The sequence below is a fragment of the Peromyscus leucopus genome, chromosome 5 (genome assembly GCF_004664715.2).
Source record: "Peromyscus leucopus breed LL Stock chromosome 5, UCI_PerLeu_2.1, whole genome shotgun sequence".
In the NCBI taxonomy this organism is placed as follows: Eukaryota; Metazoa; Chordata; class Mammalia; order Rodentia; family Cricetidae; genus Peromyscus; species Peromyscus leucopus.
In genome coordinates this window covers 122,267,583-122,285,395 of record NC_051067.1, presented here as the reverse complement: position 1 = coordinate 122,285,395, position 17,813 = coordinate 122,267,583, and the positions used below count along the sequence as shown (strand labels likewise).

The 17,813-nt window shown below is 52.1% G+C and overlaps 1 protein-coding gene across 1 annotated transcript in view; it reads right to left on the bottom strand.

Moving 5' to 3' along the window:
* Atp2c2 (ATPase secretory pathway Ca2+ transporting 2) overlaps nt 1-17,813 on the bottom strand; it is a 59,577-nt gene that overhangs the window by 15,684 nt on the left and 26,080 nt on the right. Inside the window, exons 5-13 of the mRNA XM_028875741.2 lie at nt 17,734-17,769; nt 17,562-17,623; nt 14,029-14,137; nt 9,862-10,014; nt 9,722-9,790; nt 9,238-9,313; nt 5,600-5,666; nt 1,183-1,307; nt 964-1,061 (exon numbers count right to left, since the gene is read on the bottom strand). Of these exons, the coding sequence (XP_028731574.1) occupies nt 964-1,061; nt 1,183-1,307; nt 5,600-5,666; nt 9,238-9,313; nt 9,722-9,790; nt 9,862-10,014; nt 14,029-14,137; nt 17,562-17,623; nt 17,734-17,769 (795 nt within the window). The remainder of the gene's footprint in view (nt 1-963; nt 1,062-1,182; nt 1,308-5,599; nt 5,667-9,237; nt 9,314-9,721; nt 9,791-9,861; nt 10,015-14,028; nt 14,138-17,561; nt 17,624-17,733; nt 17,770-17,813) is intronic.

The window sequence follows — 17,813 nt, the reverse complement described above, 5'->3', positions numbered from 1 at the left end:
TGCACCTATGTGCCTACACCAGCACACAGGCCTACACAAAAATAAATCTGTCTCAAAAAAAAAAAAAAACAAAAAAAAAAAAAAAAAAAAAAAACAAAACCTTTAGAAAGTAAAAAAACATTATTGACAAGAGACGGCCATGGCCTATGGGCCCCCATTTGCTGATCCTTTGCTCTGGAGAGCTCTGTGGAAAAATATCCAGACATGAAATTGCTGGTCCAGGAGGGTGCCATGTGAGAGTCAGAGGAGCACAAACAGTGAGTCATTCGGTCAGTTTGTCACGGTTGGCGACAGGTACTTATGTAGCCTTTAAATTTTGCAACAAGCTGGGCATGGTGACCCACGCCTGGCAATCCCAGCATGTAGGAAGCTGAGACAAGACGACTCATCACAATTTCCGGGACAGCCTGGGCTACATATTGAGTTCCAGCCTAACCCAGACTATACAGAGCGGGACCCCATTTCAAAAAGCCCCAAAGCAGCAGGGCCTAGTGGCCCAAGCCTGTAATCCTAGCTAGCGGAGAGGCCAGGGCAGGCAGATCTCAAGTTCAAGGTCAGCCTGGATACAGAGCAAGGTCTTGTCTCCAAGTGAAAGTGAAGGGCGAGCTGGGGAAGACAGCTCGGGGTTAGTGTTTACTGGGCAAAAGCCAGGCAATCCCCAGACCCCAAAAGCGGGGTGGGATGTTAGTGAGGGGCTGGGAGTACGGTTCAGTAGTACAGTGCCTGTCTAGTATGGAGGAGACCCTTTGGTTCTATGCTGCAAAAATATAAAAAATAAAATTGGATAATTAAAAAAAAAAATCAAGGAAGCCATCTTAAATTGGTCACCATACTTTCTTAGACCCCCAAGGTATTTATTTCTTCCTCCCTGTCCTGGGAGATTCTGTGTAATCTCTCTGGGCAGGGGAAGGGCCGGCAGGGTACACCTTGGTCTCCTGCCTTGTGGGATAGCACAAGGTTTACCTCAGCGTGGAACCCATCGGATGTGACGAGCTGGGTCGCTGTCATTTCGTTGGCTGTCAGTGTGCCTGTCTTGTCAGAGCAGATGACATTGCAGCAGCCTGGTGCCATGGGAACAGGTTTAGAGAGATGAGTTGTCTCTGCCAAGCCTCTGGAGGGTGAGCAATCCCAGCCCCACACCTCCACCTGACTCAGTTTGCATTGCGGGGAGGGAACCCTCACCAAGAGTCTCCACGATGGGCAGCTTCTTCACAATGACCCGCTTCTTAGCCATCCTCAGCACCCCCAGGACCAGCGTCACCATGACAACGATGGGCAGCCCCTCTGGGATGGCCGCCACAGCCAGGCTGAGTAAAAAAGCAGAACCAGACTCAATATACCCAAGGGCGATGGGACTTCTCAACTGGTGTTGGTGACCACGCTTTCATTTAGTGAAGCTTGTCTTTGCCTCCGTGGACGTTCTATTCAATTTCCAACCCCACAATGCACTTGCCTCCTTCACCATTTCTGCCCTGACCGCTCGGCTGCTGAACTACCTCCCCAACTTGGGACAGGACCTCTCCAGGCAGGCGGTCACGGTCTCGGTGTGAACTGGGGCCTGTAAAGTCCTTTCACATTCCCAGCATTCTCATTTTATTAGAGGCAGAGCTTCAGGGGAAGCACATGGCAATTCCAGAGTCAGGGAACTAGAGGGAGGGGAAACTGAGGCTGGGGTGTACTATATGAGAGAATTTTTAAAAAAGGAGAGAAAGTGGCAGGTTTGGGCATGCAGACTCTTCTCCTGGTCCCTTGAATTTCAGTTGTCTATTAGGTTTAGCTATTCTTCCTGTGGATACCAAAGGAACCAAAGCACAAGCACAATGAACCCTACCCCCTCACCCCCCCACCCCTGCACACACCTTCTCGATAGAGTAGATCTGATGGCTGCCCACTTCATCACCACCCCCTCCAGTGCTGAGAGGGCCAGGCTGAGATCTTGGGAGAAGCTGGCCACACCCACCCTCCAGCCCCTCCCCCCTACTCATTTGGCCCCGGAGTGAGGGCGGAGATGTGCGACTTGTAACCACAGTAAACTCTCAAGTATTTTCATTAGAGGGAACCGCCCGCAGTAATTTCTAGAAAGGGACTACTTGGGGTGTAGGAGTGACAGAGAAAGCTCTGTTACCTGAGAAACCACACAAGAGATAAGAGAGGGATGGTCCAAGCCCTGCTGAGCATGTGACACCCCCCCCCCCACCAGACCAGGTTTGCTCAAAGCAAGCTGTCACCCAGAGGTCTGGGACAGGAGTATTGCTAGAATAACTATCCTTCCCAAGAAACTGGAGGCCAGGTACCATTTTAATACAGTGACTATATTTGTTTTTACAAGACAGGGTCTCATGTAGCTCAGGCTGGCCTTGAACTCACTGTGTAGCAAAAGATAACCTTGATCTTACTTCCTCCACCTCACAAGTGTTGGGATGAGATAGGAGCTCAGCCACACCTGGTTTCTGTGGCCCTGGATTCGAACCCAGGGCTGCATGCATGCTAGGTGAGTGCTCGACCATGAGCCACGTGTCCAGCCTTATGAGGACCTAATTTTAAAGCACTGATAATAAAAAATTTAAATATAACAGAGTTCAGATTAAAAGCCGTTTCTGGCTGCATTGGCCCAGAGACTGCATTTGGCCCTCTGGGCTCCTCAGGCTGAGGTGTCCAGCTGACACACGCTGAAGCGACAGGTGTGAGACCGTGAGTGTCCGTGAGCACCTGACTCTTGCTGGTGCAGAGCGAACACTCAGCTCAGGCTAGTGAAAAGGCAGAAAAATTGGTGGGGGCTCACAGGACCTCGTCACCCACGGGACCTCAGCGCATTACATGGTGAACGCTGTCATGATTTGGTGGCCCACTGAGGAAGGGAAGAGAGGTTGGTGAAATGGTAAAGACACCTGCCGCCACCCTCTGATGACCCGAGTTCCATCCCCGGGAACCACATGGTGGAAGGAGAGACGATTTGTCCCCTGACCTCCACATGTCACTGTTCCACATGGGCACCCCCATCCCCACATAAGTAAATGTTTTAAAAAAAAAAAATCAGTGGTATGTGTGCTGTAGTACAGGGTTTCGGATCACACCGGTATAAGCTGCCCTCTGGACAAGCATGGTTCACACCTGCAGTCCCAGCGCTCAGGAGGTAGAGACAGGAGGATCACCACCAGTGTGAGGCCAGCCTGAGCGACACACGCAGACCCTGGTCTTAAAAAAACACAAGAAAAAAAAAAGGAGAAATAGAATATGAATAGTGACCTTTCACCCGGAGACAATGGGCCATTCAGAGACAAGTTATATAAACCAAGATTACTGAATTTGGTCAAGGAGCTTGGGGTGGGGCGTGGGGGGCGTTGCCATGGTGACAGTGAAACCAGCTTCCTTGGTTTTATGGCCTGGGCTGGCCAGACCAGCTAAGCTAACATTTACAGAAGATTATGAGGGGACACCCCCGTATGTCAAGGGATGGGCGTAGTGTGCACACCTGGATATGATTATAGCAATGAAGAATTAATCCACAAACTAATAAAGATTAGGAGAGATCAGGAATAGCAAGTTCTTTGAATCATCTTTAGAAATGCTCCAGCCACCAGGGCCTGAGGAAAAGTTTTTAGAAGAACAATTCTCTGTTTTTATTTATTTTGGAAAGTTTCCTCCTTGGCTTTTCTGCCATTTCTACCTTCCGATTCGGTGGTTCGGGGTGACTGGTCTACCACAAAAGCTTGAAGGTTTTTGCCTATTTAATGTTCCAGGGAAAGGAACGGATTCTTGTCCAGGTGCGCCAAGAGCCATGGAGGGAAGGATCAATGTGGACACTGGGGTCTTTTGTTCTTTATCCTTCAAACATGATGTGTTTCTAGGCTCCTGCACTTTTGGAGGTTTATAAGATGGGAGATAATACAGAATAGTAATTCTTTGTGGCTAGGGGTGGGGATGGGACCCAGCACCTTGCCCACACCAGGGAGGTCCCATGCCCCTGAGCTCTGCACTGCTGGCCTGCACCCTTCTGTGGAGGGTGGCGTTTCAGTATCTTGGCTCCTGAGGGCTCTGCTGTCTTCAGCAGCCCCTCAAGGCTCAGAGTCCCCTCCTCCTCTTCCTCTCTCCATGGCTTCATCAACAGGGCACTGTTAGGGTGTTGAGGCTGTGCCTCTGGTTCTGCTTGTGTTGGGACCTGGCTGGGGGAGGTTCTAATCCCAGTCCCAGAGTGTGTCCTGGGACAGGCACCTTGGCGCTTCTGGGAGCTTGTTAGAGACAGCAATCAGGTGTCAGTGGTGTTCTCCTGGTGGCACTGATCCGCCATGGGCTATCCCACCCCAGGGCCTTGCTACCTGCCTGGTGCTCCCTCCCTTCCTGCTCTTCTCTTAACTGGCCCTCCTCAACTTTTTGCTTTCAATATGACGTAGAAACCATCCCTGGTTATCTTCCCAGTCCCGCACCCCTTTCTGTCTCCTTCCCACTCTCTCTCACAGCCAACATTTCCCACTGGGTATCAACACAGGCAGACGCTAAGCTGTAACTGCCTTGTTCACCCACACTTAAATTGCTCACATTCACTTTCTCCACCAGCCTGAAAACCCCACGAGGGCCCAGGCCTGTGGCTCAGTCAGTACTTTGATGATGTAACAGATAGCCTGTCAATGCTCAGTCAATATTTGTGGGCCTCCGGCTGCCAGCTGCCCAGGGTGGGAACAGAATCTTAGCAAGTGAAGGGTCCCATCCTGCCTAGAGGCACTGTGAGGGGAGGTTCAGAGTCTGTCCCCCACTCCTGGATTCTGTCCTCCACTCCAGGGCAATTGTGGAGCCTGAATCTCAGTTTCCCCATTTGTAAGAAGAAGCATGTGTGACCTTGTGGAACTGAACTAGGACCAGCTAGGGTCACATGTTCAGTTCCTGTTCCTTGTCCCGGCATCAGGAGATCCAGACTCCCACTCCTGGGCATCCAAAACCCTGGGTTTAATTCCCAAAAGGGCTTAAACCAGCTACATGCAGGGTGATCAGAACCTCAAGGCCATCCTTGGCTATGTAAGACATTTAAAGCTAGCCTGGGCTACATGAGATCCTGTCTTAGAGACAGAGAGATTGATGGATTCATCCAGGTCCTAACCCTGGATGTATGGCTGACCTTATCCAAGAACAGGGTTCTTGCAGATGTTCTCAAGTCAAGGTGAAGGGCTTCGCTGATCTTTTTTTTGTGCAGAGATGGAACCTAGGAACTTGCTTTATCACCGACCTATATGCCCCGGCCCCTGTTAGAGTCAGTCTGGACTGTCAGTTTGATTGGATGGAGAAATCGCCAGGAGGTTAGTAAAGTGTGTCTCTGGGCCCGTGTGAGAGGACTGACTAACCTGTGTGTGGGCAGGTGACCGTGGGCAGAACCCTCTGAAACCTTGAGCTGCCTTCCTTCCTTTGCTAGAGCCTTTTGTCACAGTAACTAGAAACTGAAAGCCCTCACCAAAGAGGGATGAGAAGGGGACCCTATGCTCTATACCCCTCCCACATGCTGCTGGAGACCTGCTTCGGTGGGCTCAGGAAGTGTCTCCCCGTTCCCTGCCTGCCCTGCAGCCCGCCACCCGCTCTGCTGGGGGAGGGGCCTGGAGCCTTGACAACGCACCTGACCCCGATAGTGAACATGCTGAGAAGGGGCTTGCCTTGCATCCAACCAACCAGCATCAGGAGACCTGCAAGAGACAGGACAGCATCAGCCTGGGTCCCTGGGTCCCCAGTGCCTCACCGTGCTTTTAGCCCACTTCCGGAGGGGCTCTCTGAGTGACTTCAGGAGCGTGAAGCTTTTGGGCTGGAGATGAAAGGTGGCCTAGCATGTATGAAGCCCTAGGTCCAATCTCCAGAATTGGGGGGTGGTGGAGAGGGTAGTTCAGAGGAAATAACCTGGATATGTAGGCATGGTGGCTCCTACTTATAATCCCAGCACTCAGGAGGCTGAGACAGGAGGATGTCAAGAGTTGGAGGTCAGCATGGACCTTGTTTCAAATGAACACAAACAAATAAAGAGAACCTGCAACCACTCATTCTACTGGGGAAAAATCCAGTTTTATTCTTTCAGAAGAGTCCTACTGTCTAAGTTCTAAGTCCAGGCTTAGGGTGAAGACACTGACCACCAGTTCACACCGGGCCATTTCCCATTTATATTCCATGTCACTCGTGTGAGGGAGGGTAAGACTCTGCTGTTCTCTGTCTCTCTCTCTCTTCAGTGCTGGGAATGGAACCCCCACACACCAGTAAGCTCTCTTTCACAGAGCCACACCCCAAACCATGGGTCACTGCTTTTTAAATACGTCTTATATCCTGATTAAGTTTCCTCTTCCTCCTTTGCCAATCCGTCATCAAATGTTTACTAAACACCAGGCTTTTGCTGGGTTCCGGAGGCATGGAGACAGAAGCAGCCTGAGCCACCACTGAGACCCACGAACAAGTTCACAAGATATTATAGCAATGCAGAAAAGGACTGGGAGCAGCCAGTTGTAGCCTCAGTGTCTATACCTGTAAAATGGGAGCATGGCCACACCTCCCTGTCCTTGCAAGGGACACAAATGACAGTGAGAAGGAAGGGGGCAGGTGGCTTGTTGACGGTGCTTAGACTTGCTAAAGGGTGCCAGCTTTGCCCTGCAGGGCCCAGGAAACTGGGGATGGCCTATGCTGGTGTGTGCGAGTGCACGCACGTGTATGTGTGTGTAGGTGCTCACAGGATGTGACCGGTCATAGGACTCAGCCCTGGACTGAAATCTTTGCTGGGACCCAGATGAATCGAGATGAAATGAATTAGGGGGCTCTGTTAGGCACAGGGGCTGGACAGGGAGCCCAGAGTCTGCTCTAGGAACTTTATCTGTCCTTGCAACCAGAAGATGCCACTGCTGGCTAGCGAGGCCTGGCAAGGGGCAGCCATGGGCATCCGTCCCATGGCCGCCTTCAGTGACCTGCTCTGGATAGCTTGAAGGTGGCCATGCCAAGAGGATCTAACCAAGGGAGCTGGTAGATACCATTATCTCTTAGAGAGACGCTGCCAGCTTCCCCGCAGCTCCTGAGGGCCTCCAGGAGTCCCGGGAACTCAGCTGACACCCCTAGAAGCCCCTAGAGGGCTCTTCAGAGGAGACTCCCTCAGTGAGCACCTGTCTTGCCATAGGCAAGCCATGGGATTAAGCTCTACTTTAACATGGCAGTTACCTGTGAGCCTTCCTTCCGCCTTGGACATCTGTGTGCATATGCATGTCTGAGTGTGTGCAGGTACCAAGAGTGTGCCTGTGTATGTGCACAGGTGTTCATGTGGGGCCAGAGGGCAGCCTCAGCCTAGATCTTCACGGTGTGTCTATCTTGGTTTTTGAGATGTGGTCTCTCATGGGGACTTAGGGCTTGCTGATTTGGCTCAGCTGGCTGGCCAGAGAACTGTAAGAATCCATCTGTCTCCGCCTCCTCAGTGCTGGGTTTATAAACACACATCACCACAGCCAGATTTTATTTTGAATATTCTTTTAAAAGTTCTTAAATTACAAATATCTTTGTGTGTGCATGTATATGTCCGTGTATGTGTATGTTTGGGTGCACATGCCACGACATATATGTGGAGGTCAGAGGACAACCTGCAGGAGTCAGGTCTCTCTTTTTACCTTGTGGGTTCCAGGAATTGAACTTGGGTCATCATGGTGCTTGGTGGCAAGACTCTTTACTCACTGACTCAACTCACTGGCCCACACCTGACTTCTTAAATGAGAGCTTTGGGAATGGAATCAGGTCCTCATGCTTTCAAGGTAAGCATTTCACAAACTAGCTAACTCACAGGCCCAGCATTATTTAATTTATTGAGTCAGGTTCTCACTGTGTAGCCTTGGCTGGTTTGGAACTCACTATGTAGACCAGGCTAGCCTCAAACCCACAGAGATCTGCCTGCCTCTGCCTCTGAGTACTGGGATTAAAGGTGTGAGCCATCACACCTGGCCTTCATCACCATTTTTTTAAAAGAAACTTCATCTTATGGACAAGCCTGCTTGTCCCTGTCATCTCCCTGATAAGGCTCTGCAAACATGAGGATCTGAGTTCGAACCCGTGGCACCCACCCCACATAAAAAGTTGGGTATGGCTGTGTGTGCTTTTAATTCCAGCATTATGGGGCAGAGAAAGGCAGATCCCCAGAGCTCCTAGGCCAGTTAGAAAGACTAGAACACCCCCCCACTCCCATCAGGGCTGCAGGTAACAACACAGAGCATGTGCAACATCTCCCGGAGAGGGGCTCTGTGCAAATGACCTATGGAAGAGTGCGGGCTTGCATCTGGGACCTGTCATCACTCTCTTGTCCACTCCATTCTCCATCACACCTTTTTCTTCTGGAATAAGACGTTCTATTTCTCTCACCATCCACAAGCCTTGGGTCCAATTCTTTGTTCCAGGACACATGAACTTGGAGCTCCCAGCAGGCACCTTCACTAATCTGAATCACTCCACTAACAGTATCATTATAGGGTCTGGAGAGGCCACTGAGGATGGGCCACTTCCTGAAGGCTCTACCTTTGGCTCCCGGTAGGGATGGTAGGGACGGGCATTCTGATCTTCTCCAAAGTTCAGAACATTACAGGCAGTTGTCTCCTCCCTGAAGAGTTGGTCCAGCTGGGTCTGTCAATCACCAGTTAGAGTCCACCCCTAGGGAGGCTGATCCACCTTAAGTCATTCTAAGGAGGTGGGAGGAATAATTATCCCCTTAAGGACATAATGTACTTTTCCTCCCTGGAAAATCTGCCCTTGCTGCGATTCTTCACAGAGCCTCACGTGGCAACTCTGGTAAGTTGGCCCCATTTCTGAGTCCTTTTCATTCTTCCCTATCTCTTTCTTTTGGGTACTGACCAAAGCCGAAACATTTTCCCTGGCGCTTTGGGCTTTCTCGTTCTTTCTCTGAAGCCACCCCTGACCTTGCCTCTTTCTCCAGATGGCTGCTGCTGACCTCCATGGCAGAACATTCTGGTCTGAGTTTAGAAAGGCATGGATTTCTGTGTTCTTTTCCCTGGAAGATGCCCACCTCCTTCCCCCTGGAAGAAGCCCTAGTATTTTCTCTCAAACTCTAATAAAAATGTCCTCAAGGTCCCTTCCAAATTCATTTTAAAATTCTTCTACTAATGAGACTGAGAACCCAAAGGAGGGACCCCAGTTTTCCCAGTTCACGCATGGTGCCCAACACGGAGCTCCTGAAATTTCACCGGCACGGCCAGCCCTACTCTCCAGAACCCAGCAGGAAATAACTCCACTCACCAATGATGCCGAAGGAAAAGATGGTCAGCTGCTTGCCCAGCCTGTCCATGCTCTTCTGCAGCGGAGTTTTAGGCGTCTGCAGGTGGGGGGCGTGGGAGGACAATGGCGTGTTAGAACCCCATGCTTCTTATGACTGTTCTGAGTGACAACTATGTGGGGTGTACATGCACATATATTTGATAAACATGGTAAGTTTTATTTTTTTAGGGGGGCACACATGGAGTTCTGAGGACAACTTTTGAGAGTTGTTCTCTCTTTCCCACGTGTGGGTCCCTGGGGTCAAACTCAAGTCATCAAACTTGGCAGCCCACACCCATACCGTCCAGCTAGCTCACCAGCACACGTGCCGAGTTTTAAACTTAAAAACAAAAAGCATGCTCCCATTTCCCGTGGCCTCCAGCTTTCCGTAGGCGAGCAGGGCTGGCTCTGGCTTAGAACAATCCTGATACAAACCCGCGGCCACCCATTGCCCGGTGGCCCTCACCTCTTCCGCCTGCATCATCTTGAACACTTCTCCGAACTGAGACTGTTCCCCGGTTCCGATCACCACTCCCTGTGTGGAGGAGAGAGGGAGGTAACACACGGCCCGGAGCTGCATGGCTGGGACCCCAGGGCTCTGCTTACCTGACCCTTCCCACACTGCACCAGGGTCCCCATGAAGACCACGTTGCTCAGGGTGCTGAGATCCCCGCTGCTGCCCACCAACGGGCTGTCTGTTTTACTGCATGGCTCCACTTCTCCTGTGAAACTGGATTCATCCACCAGGAGGTCTGTGACCTGGGGGGCAAAGGCGAAACTCTGAGATCCCCTCTTGCCCTTCAGAGGGTCTGAAGCTTGCAACAATACCAAAAGCCCTGTAAGATGTCAAGTGGGGAAGGAGCCGTGGAATCCCAGATTCAGAATCACAGAAGCAAAAATGCTTAGTGCTCGGGGCCCCTCCAGGAAGACATTCAAGTCTCACGCCTTGTTTAATGCTATTTGCAATGTCGGAATTGCTAGAAAACATGGCTCAAATGCTCCTTGGAAAATGTCTTTATGTCTCCAAGCACCTGGGCCCGCTTCTCACCCAGCACCTTCTACCACTGTGAGCCATATGGCATGGTAACCAAAGGCTCCACTCTATCTGGAGTGAGCGTCTCCAGCAGTCTGTGTGCTGTGATTCAGTTCCCTCTGTGAGTTGTTAACGGGGTGGAACGGGGCCGGTGAGATGGGTCAGCAGGTAAAGACACAGGACAGGGAGAAAAGCCTTTACAGGAGGCTGGTAGGATGGACAGACCTGAGCTGAGACCTCAGGATGGGAAGGGCCAAGTATCATGGAGGGGGACATAGGGACACACAGACACAGTCCCAGCAGCAGACAGGGCCCCTGTGTGTGGAGATAGCAGCGTCTCTGGTATGGAGGTTGGGCCCGGCTTGTAGCTTGGGCTTCTGCCCCAAACAGTTAATTCCCATCCATTTGACCTCAAGATTAGTCCCCAAGTGGTTGTCTCCAGGGAGCCCTTCCTGCCCTCCATAGGTGGGGCTGGGCTCTTGAATCACCAGGACTTTCCAGCCTAGGCTCCCAACAGCCACTGAAGGGCTACCTGCAGGGACAGGCTCAGGCCTGTTGCTCTGAGCGCTAAACCCAAGCTCAGGGTCAAGTCTGTTCTCTGCAGTATCCTTGGCACCCAGCACAGTGCCCTGTGCATAGACACCTTAGATCAGCTGGGCCTGGCAGTGCCAGTCTGTCATTCAGAACTTGGGAGGCTGAGGCAAGAGGACCAAAAGTTCAAAGCTAGCCTGGACAACTTAGTGAAACCTGTCTCAAAATAAAAGTGAAACAAAGGCAGGAGAGATAACTCAGTGGGACATGCGGGCTGAGCATGCATAAGGCCCTGGGTCCCTGTCTCAGGGCTAGAGGGCAGTGGGCGCAAGGGAGGGGCCCTGAGATGGAAAGAAGGGCTCAGAAAAGGCCCTTGGGCATGGACCCTCCCAAGACACCCACATCCCCATCTTTGGAACATACAGCTGAGTCACCCAGTTTAGTAGAGGGAACTTGGCAGGTGTGACAGGCACTCTGAAATGGAGAGGTGATACTCTCGAAAGAGTGGGGCAATGGCACCCCGAGATCCTTGGGGAGGACAAATGATCAGAGAGGAACAAAGTGTTGGAAGGAGCCATGGACTGGCACCTCCCATTACTGGGAAGCTGCTGGTCTCTAGAGCTGGGAGGGAGCATGGTCCGCCTGTACCCGGACTTAGGCTTGTTCCAACAGCTGCTGGCACTTGATAGGCAGAAGGGACATAGGAAGACAGTCGTAGCAGGGCGGGGAAAAGGACAGCAGATCAGAGCCTCACAGCCAGGTGCAAAGCTACCCTGAGTGCCACCTCAGGAGGCAGTAACAGCCCTCTAGGCCACCAGGAGGAAATGAGGGACTCCCACAGTGTCAACAGGCTCCTTAAGTATAAACACAGCCACGTGTGTTCACACTGGGAAAACACTCTGATAAATGTGTCTTCATGCAGAGCCAAGACGGCTGTAACATTACTAGGGGGCCGAGTCCGGGGGGCCTCCGCTGTGCATGTGGTTCTAGTGGCCTGGAAAGCAGTTTGCAGTGTGTGATCACAGAAAAACACTGGTCTCTTCCCAGGAGCCCTGGAGAGCGTCTGAATGAGGAGGAGCAGGTAGTTGTGGGGAGGAGGGCACCATCTCGTGGGGATGAGGCAGGGGTGGGGAGACCCCAGTGGGTCCAGGATAGGACTGGGGACGTAACCCACATAACCGCAGCATGACCAAGGTGGCCGTGCTGGAGAATGGGGACCACAGAGGCTCCCTGCCTTTCCAGGCCACATGTGTCCTCTTGTTCTCTCCACTCCCCTGTGTGCCTGTCCCCAGTGCTAGGACCTCTTGACAAAGCTTCCTCGGAGTTCTGACAACTCCATTCTACAGCCTTCACTTTAGACTCTGCAGGGGAAGGACAGACAAGAACGTTTGCTTTGGTTCCCACTCAGGGGAATAGAAGGCAAGGCTTTGTGACCCCACACAGCCATGCACAGGCTATTGTGAGTCATGTCCTCAGGCTTGTGAGCCTCCTGTTCCCGGAACTCGGTGGTCAGGGCTGGCCACTCTTGAGTCTCAGGGCTCAGTCGCTGATAAAGGTTTTCTGTCGTGAATAAACAAAGCTGTTGATTGTCCCGGGGAGTTGCAAAATGCCGACAGGGAGACAGACATGTGGGGCTCGATGGTGTCACGCTTAGCACTGTCAATATGTGCAAGGTGTTACTGAAATGAATACGGGGCGGCAGCAGTCAGGGAGATGCTTAAACCCGTCTAGAGGCCTGTGGTCTGCTCAGGGCTACAGAAATGTAAATCAGCCACCAGCAGGTGGACCGTGACAGGTCATGGATTGCCTGTCTGCACGGTAACTGTGCAGTCTGGACAAACGCCAGTTCTGTAGTGAGACAGAGGGCCAGGACTTAAAGCCCAGGGTTCCCTTGCCCCTCACACATGCCGAGCTTCTTAGGAGCCAGTCAGTGCTCCCACAGTTCTGCATCCATGAAACTATTTAGTCCTTCTCACTGCCCCGGGCTGTTACCACGTCCTGTGTTACACAGAAGGAAACTGAGGCACAAAGAGGGTAAGCAAAGAGCTCCAGGTTACACAGTTAGCATTTCAGGTGCTGAGTTCAAAACCAGGCTTGTGTGCAGCCCCTCTCGTGGCTCTGCCTCTTTGTCTCCCAAGAACACTTGCAGCAGGCACGGTTCCTGACCAGATGTGCAGCATCCTCAGAACTCCATGAATAAACCCCTCAGTCACCTGCTTACTAAGAGTCCAAACAGTACTGGCCTGTTCTTTGAAGGAATTGTCACCCAGGTGACTCTGTCACCCAATCCTTTCTCCAGAATGTAGCATCATGTCGTACAGCCCCAGGTATGGTTCTGCTAGATGGTAACTCTGAACCCTTAAGGTGTGGGAGGAGCCAGCCCCACCGGAGTCACGAAACCAGGCCTCGGGTGCACTTGATGGTTCTCTGCCTCAGTTTCCCTCCTTTCTATGAAGCAGCCCATAGCCTCCCCTAGTTCTGCCCTAGATGATTTTGCCTTTGTGATTTGCTCTATAAATCCCACAACCAGGCTGGGAGATAGCTTTGTTGGTAAAGTGATGATTTGAGTCCCAGATCCATGCAGGGAGAAGAAAATAGAGAAGATGAGGAGGAGGGAGAGGAGGAAGATGAGGAGGAGGAAGGAGTGACCGTGGCAGCAGGGTGTGGTGGTATACCCAGAGCCAGGGAGACAGAGACAGGTCCCGGGGTTAACTGTTCAGCCAGCTGTGGCTACTTCACAAGCCCTGGGCCAGTGTGAGACTGTCTCAAAAACCAAGGTAGACTGTACCCGAGAAATGACACCCAACACTCACATGATTACACACACACATACACACACACACACACACACACACACACACACACACAAGCACAAAACTATACAAACCAAGATGTGTTAGGCCTGTGCTGGCTGTCCCCAGCTCAGCCATGGGACCATGCTCCCAGCTCCCCAGAGGATGCCCAACTATAAGAACAGATTATAATAAATGTTCTCTCTGTCTGTCTCTGTCTCTCTCAAGAGTGAAGAAAATTACTAATATTTTTGGGCCACAGTTGACTGTGGGTAACAAACTGTGAAAATGGAAACCACACAGTCAGGAGCACCTTTTATCTTAGAAGGTAAGCCACTTGGGAATGGTGGCTTTGGGGGTCTTGTGCCTGTACTCCACCTGCCTGTCCATCAGGACCAGCTGTGACATGTAGCTCACCTCAGTGAGTCGGATGTCGGCAGGGATCCGGTCTCCGATGGACAGGGACACGATGTCTCCTGGAACCAGGTCTCGTGCGAGCATATGCTGGAGCTTGCCGTTCCTCAGGCTGTGCGGGAGAGGAGGTAGAGCCGTGAACCCCGAATCATCCCCTTGGACAAGCAGATTTAGAGGTCAACTTGGGGTTTCGATTGCAGGCAAACTCTCGAGACTTTACAGCTCTATTTTTTAAACTCTTGTGTCTCAAAATTCGTGGGAAGGCATATGACTACCGAGAGACCCTGGGTCTCACCTGAGAGATGAGCTATGCCTCCGGAAGCCTCTGCTGCTGGAGGCCAGCTGCTTTACGGCACCTGGGGAAACACACTTTGACGCTGAGAGAATGTACCACCCTGGCTTGGAAATCAGGAAGGGAGGATGTCATGGAGAAGGACGTCATGGCGGGCAGGGGGCAGCTTCAATGCCTGGGAAGCCTGGCCCGCCTCAGTGTGTAGCCACCTGCCCTGGGACAATCAGGGGCGGTCTGGGCACAGGTTCCAACTGCAATGCCCCTTCTCCTAGTCCCTCTGGCCAGCAGCCAGGGAGAGCTAGGACAAGTTCCCTCATTCTCCATATGCTCCAATGGCTTCTCATGGCCTTGGAGGCAACCCCACAGAAATCTGCCGCCTGACCTGCTATTCCTGGTTCCATTCAGGTCTTAAACACACACCCCTTTTGTGGCCTTAGGGTCTTTATAGACCTTGACAGTTAGGGTGGGCATCCCCTTTATCCTGGCAGGGGGCACAATTTTGCTTAGGCCTTTAACCTTCTCCACAGCCACAAGTTTATTTAGCTAGTGGGTCACACCTGGGTGTAATCATTAGAGTGGTTCCATCCTTGCCTTGGCAGGCTTAGACATGAACGCGTCATAGAGCACGTTGGCTGGAACTTGCGAGAAAGGTTTCCTTGCCCTGTACACACAGTCTCAGCAGTGGGACCTTGAGTGTTTTGTGTCTGTGATGTCTGGAGCTGTGGCAGCCCTCTTGGCACCACAAGGGAAGCCAGTGTGCAGTCAGAGTGCAATGCCAACAACCCGAAGGTGGCAGAGTAAGGAGGCAAGAGCAAGCCCGTGGCACCATGTCAATCAACCCCCACTCCGGTCCCTTGCTGTGACATAATGTCATTTCCTTGTGTCCCATGTAATTAAGTTTTCCATTCCTTGCAGCCAAGAGCACCAGGCACACCCTGCTGCTGCATGGCTCTTCCTTCCAGGCCATTTCTTCCTCCCGTGTCCTATCAAGGCTGTCCTTGTCCTCTCCATCACTGCACACCCCTGGGGCTGTGGGTGATGTGTGAGGTTTGAGCAGTGGTCACCTGGGGAGCACCAGCTGCTTTCCGGTTGTCCTGTCTCTCAGCTCACTACCCCACCCCCACTCACCCAAGGACCCTGAGCTCTCCGAGACCCCAGAGACCCCACCCGCAGGATACCTGCAGCCCCCCACTCCTCCCACAGGGATGACCCCATTGCTATGCACCTCGCTGTGTCCTCAGCCCTGCTTTTAAGAAAATTGTCTCTGGAGTGGCCCCTGGGGACATCCGTCACACACCCCATTGCTTTAGTATTTAAGCTGGAAGACCAGCCAGGCGCCATCACAGGTTGACCATCATAGATTGTTCGTGCTCATGCTGCTCAGCTGATGATGTCCCCTATCTGGGTTTGTGACAGGCTCGTTCTCCAGCCGTTGAGTCCAGATATAGTCACAGTTCCCTGCATCTTCTAGAATGCTCATCCCGCCTATGGGGCTCATATCTCTCGCTCCGTATGCCCCTCTTCCTCCGTCTTGTGTCTGTCTCTTTCTCTGTCTTTGACTCTGTCTTTCTATGTCTCTCTGTCTGTCTCTCACACTCCCCATAACTGCTGGCACCTTGACCGGCCAGACCCATGACCTATGAGGCTTTCTTCCTACCTACAGCCCCAGCTCATTCCACGGGTGTTCCTGCAAACTTCACGCAGAGCCCAGAGCTGAGCCAAGTGTCTGAGCCTTCCAAGGTGTCTCAGGCCACACGGGGACTCTTGTCCTCATTTGGAGCAGCACAGGTGCTGGGGGGACTCTGCAACATTTAGGGGCCCTCAGCTGGGTTGGTGGGTGGGAGAAGGGCAGGTCTTTCCTGTGCCTTTTCACAGGCCCGAGGTGGCTCGTGAATTTACACAGTGTCCTTAAAAGCTGTCCCCAGAGCTGTGAGATGGCTCAGCAGAGTCAACCTGACCACCTGCGTTGGATCCCCTAGAAATCATATGGCAGGAGAGAATTGACCCCCAAAGTTGTCCTCTGACCTTATACATACCATGGTATGCTACATTTATACAAATACACACAAATAAGCAAATGTAAAAAAAATTTTTTTGAAATTGGCACCTTATGCACGTAGAGTCCTTTCTGTCCAAGAGCCCCATCTTGCCTACATGCTCACTTTAATAAACTCAATAAAATGACAGAAAATGAGGACTCCATCTCCTCACTCAGCCACATTTAGAGTTCTTGTTAGGCACCCATGGCTAGTGACCCCACACTGCACAGGGTGGGTGAGAGGATACTTCTAGAAGTTTCTATCACTACAGGTTGTACTAGGTTGGAATGCCGTGAAGGACAGATGGGTGCTTTGTTATTTTCCTTTTTAAACCTCATCGACGGGAGCTGGAGATGGTAAATGGCAAAGGAGTAACATGTGGGCTGGCAAGAGGTTGTCACCTGCCCAGAGCTGCTGAGCCAATCAGAGAGCACCCTTGTGGTAGTTTGAATGAGAATGGCTCCCATAGTCTCGTATCTTTGGATGCTTGGTCCCAGTTTATAGATCTGTTTGGGAAGGCTCAGGAGGTGTGGTCTTGTTGGAGAAGGAGTGTCACTGGGGGGTTCCAAAAGCCCATGACATCCCACTTGGCATTCTCTCTCTTTTTCTGCCTCATGGTTGTTGTCTCAACATGGGAGCTCTCAGCTACTGCTCCGGGGCCATGCCTGCCTGCCGCCACGTTCTCCACCATGATGATTATGGACTCACCCTCTGAAACTATATGCCCCAAATCAAGTCCTTCTAAGTTGCCTTGGCCACGGCGTCTCTTCACGACAATAGAACAGTAACTAAGACTAAGACATCCCTCTGCACACAGCCCTGCCACAGCCACACCGTACTCTGCTGCCCCAGGCTTAACTTCGGTTTGGGGACACAGACACCCCTGACCCCTCTCTTCAGGCAGAACTCAGATCTCTGCTTTATTTCACAGGCTCTTCCCTTCCATCTGCAGCCCCAGGTCACACACCCCTAGCTAGAGCCTGCTGCCAGAGCAGAGGCCCAGAGTGATGGAGCCTCCTGTCTATGGCCACACAGCAGGCCACCACCAGGGCAGACACCAGGCCTTGTCACCCTCAGTGAGGCTGAGCTCGCCTTCCCCATGTCACACCACGAAGGAGACAGCGCTAACCAAGCCTTGGTCAGGTTCATCATGGCATCCGTCAGCTCCCTCCGTGGACCACAGGCTCACGGAGGCCCCGACTTACCAGTTGCACTCTGGAGGCACCAGCTTGGTCAGCTCTTCCAGAGATTTCTCGGACCTGTATTCCTGGCAGGAAGCACATCAGATGTGCTGTTCAAAGGTGGGAACCCCCGACAAGGCAAGTGCCCATCACGTCCCGGTGACCCCACCCAGATGGGATCTCAGGATGTACACACCTGGATGAAGCCAACGGTCACCACGATGAGCACCGCCTAGAAGACAGGGTGCCGGGAAGGGGAGGGTGTGAGCACTACTT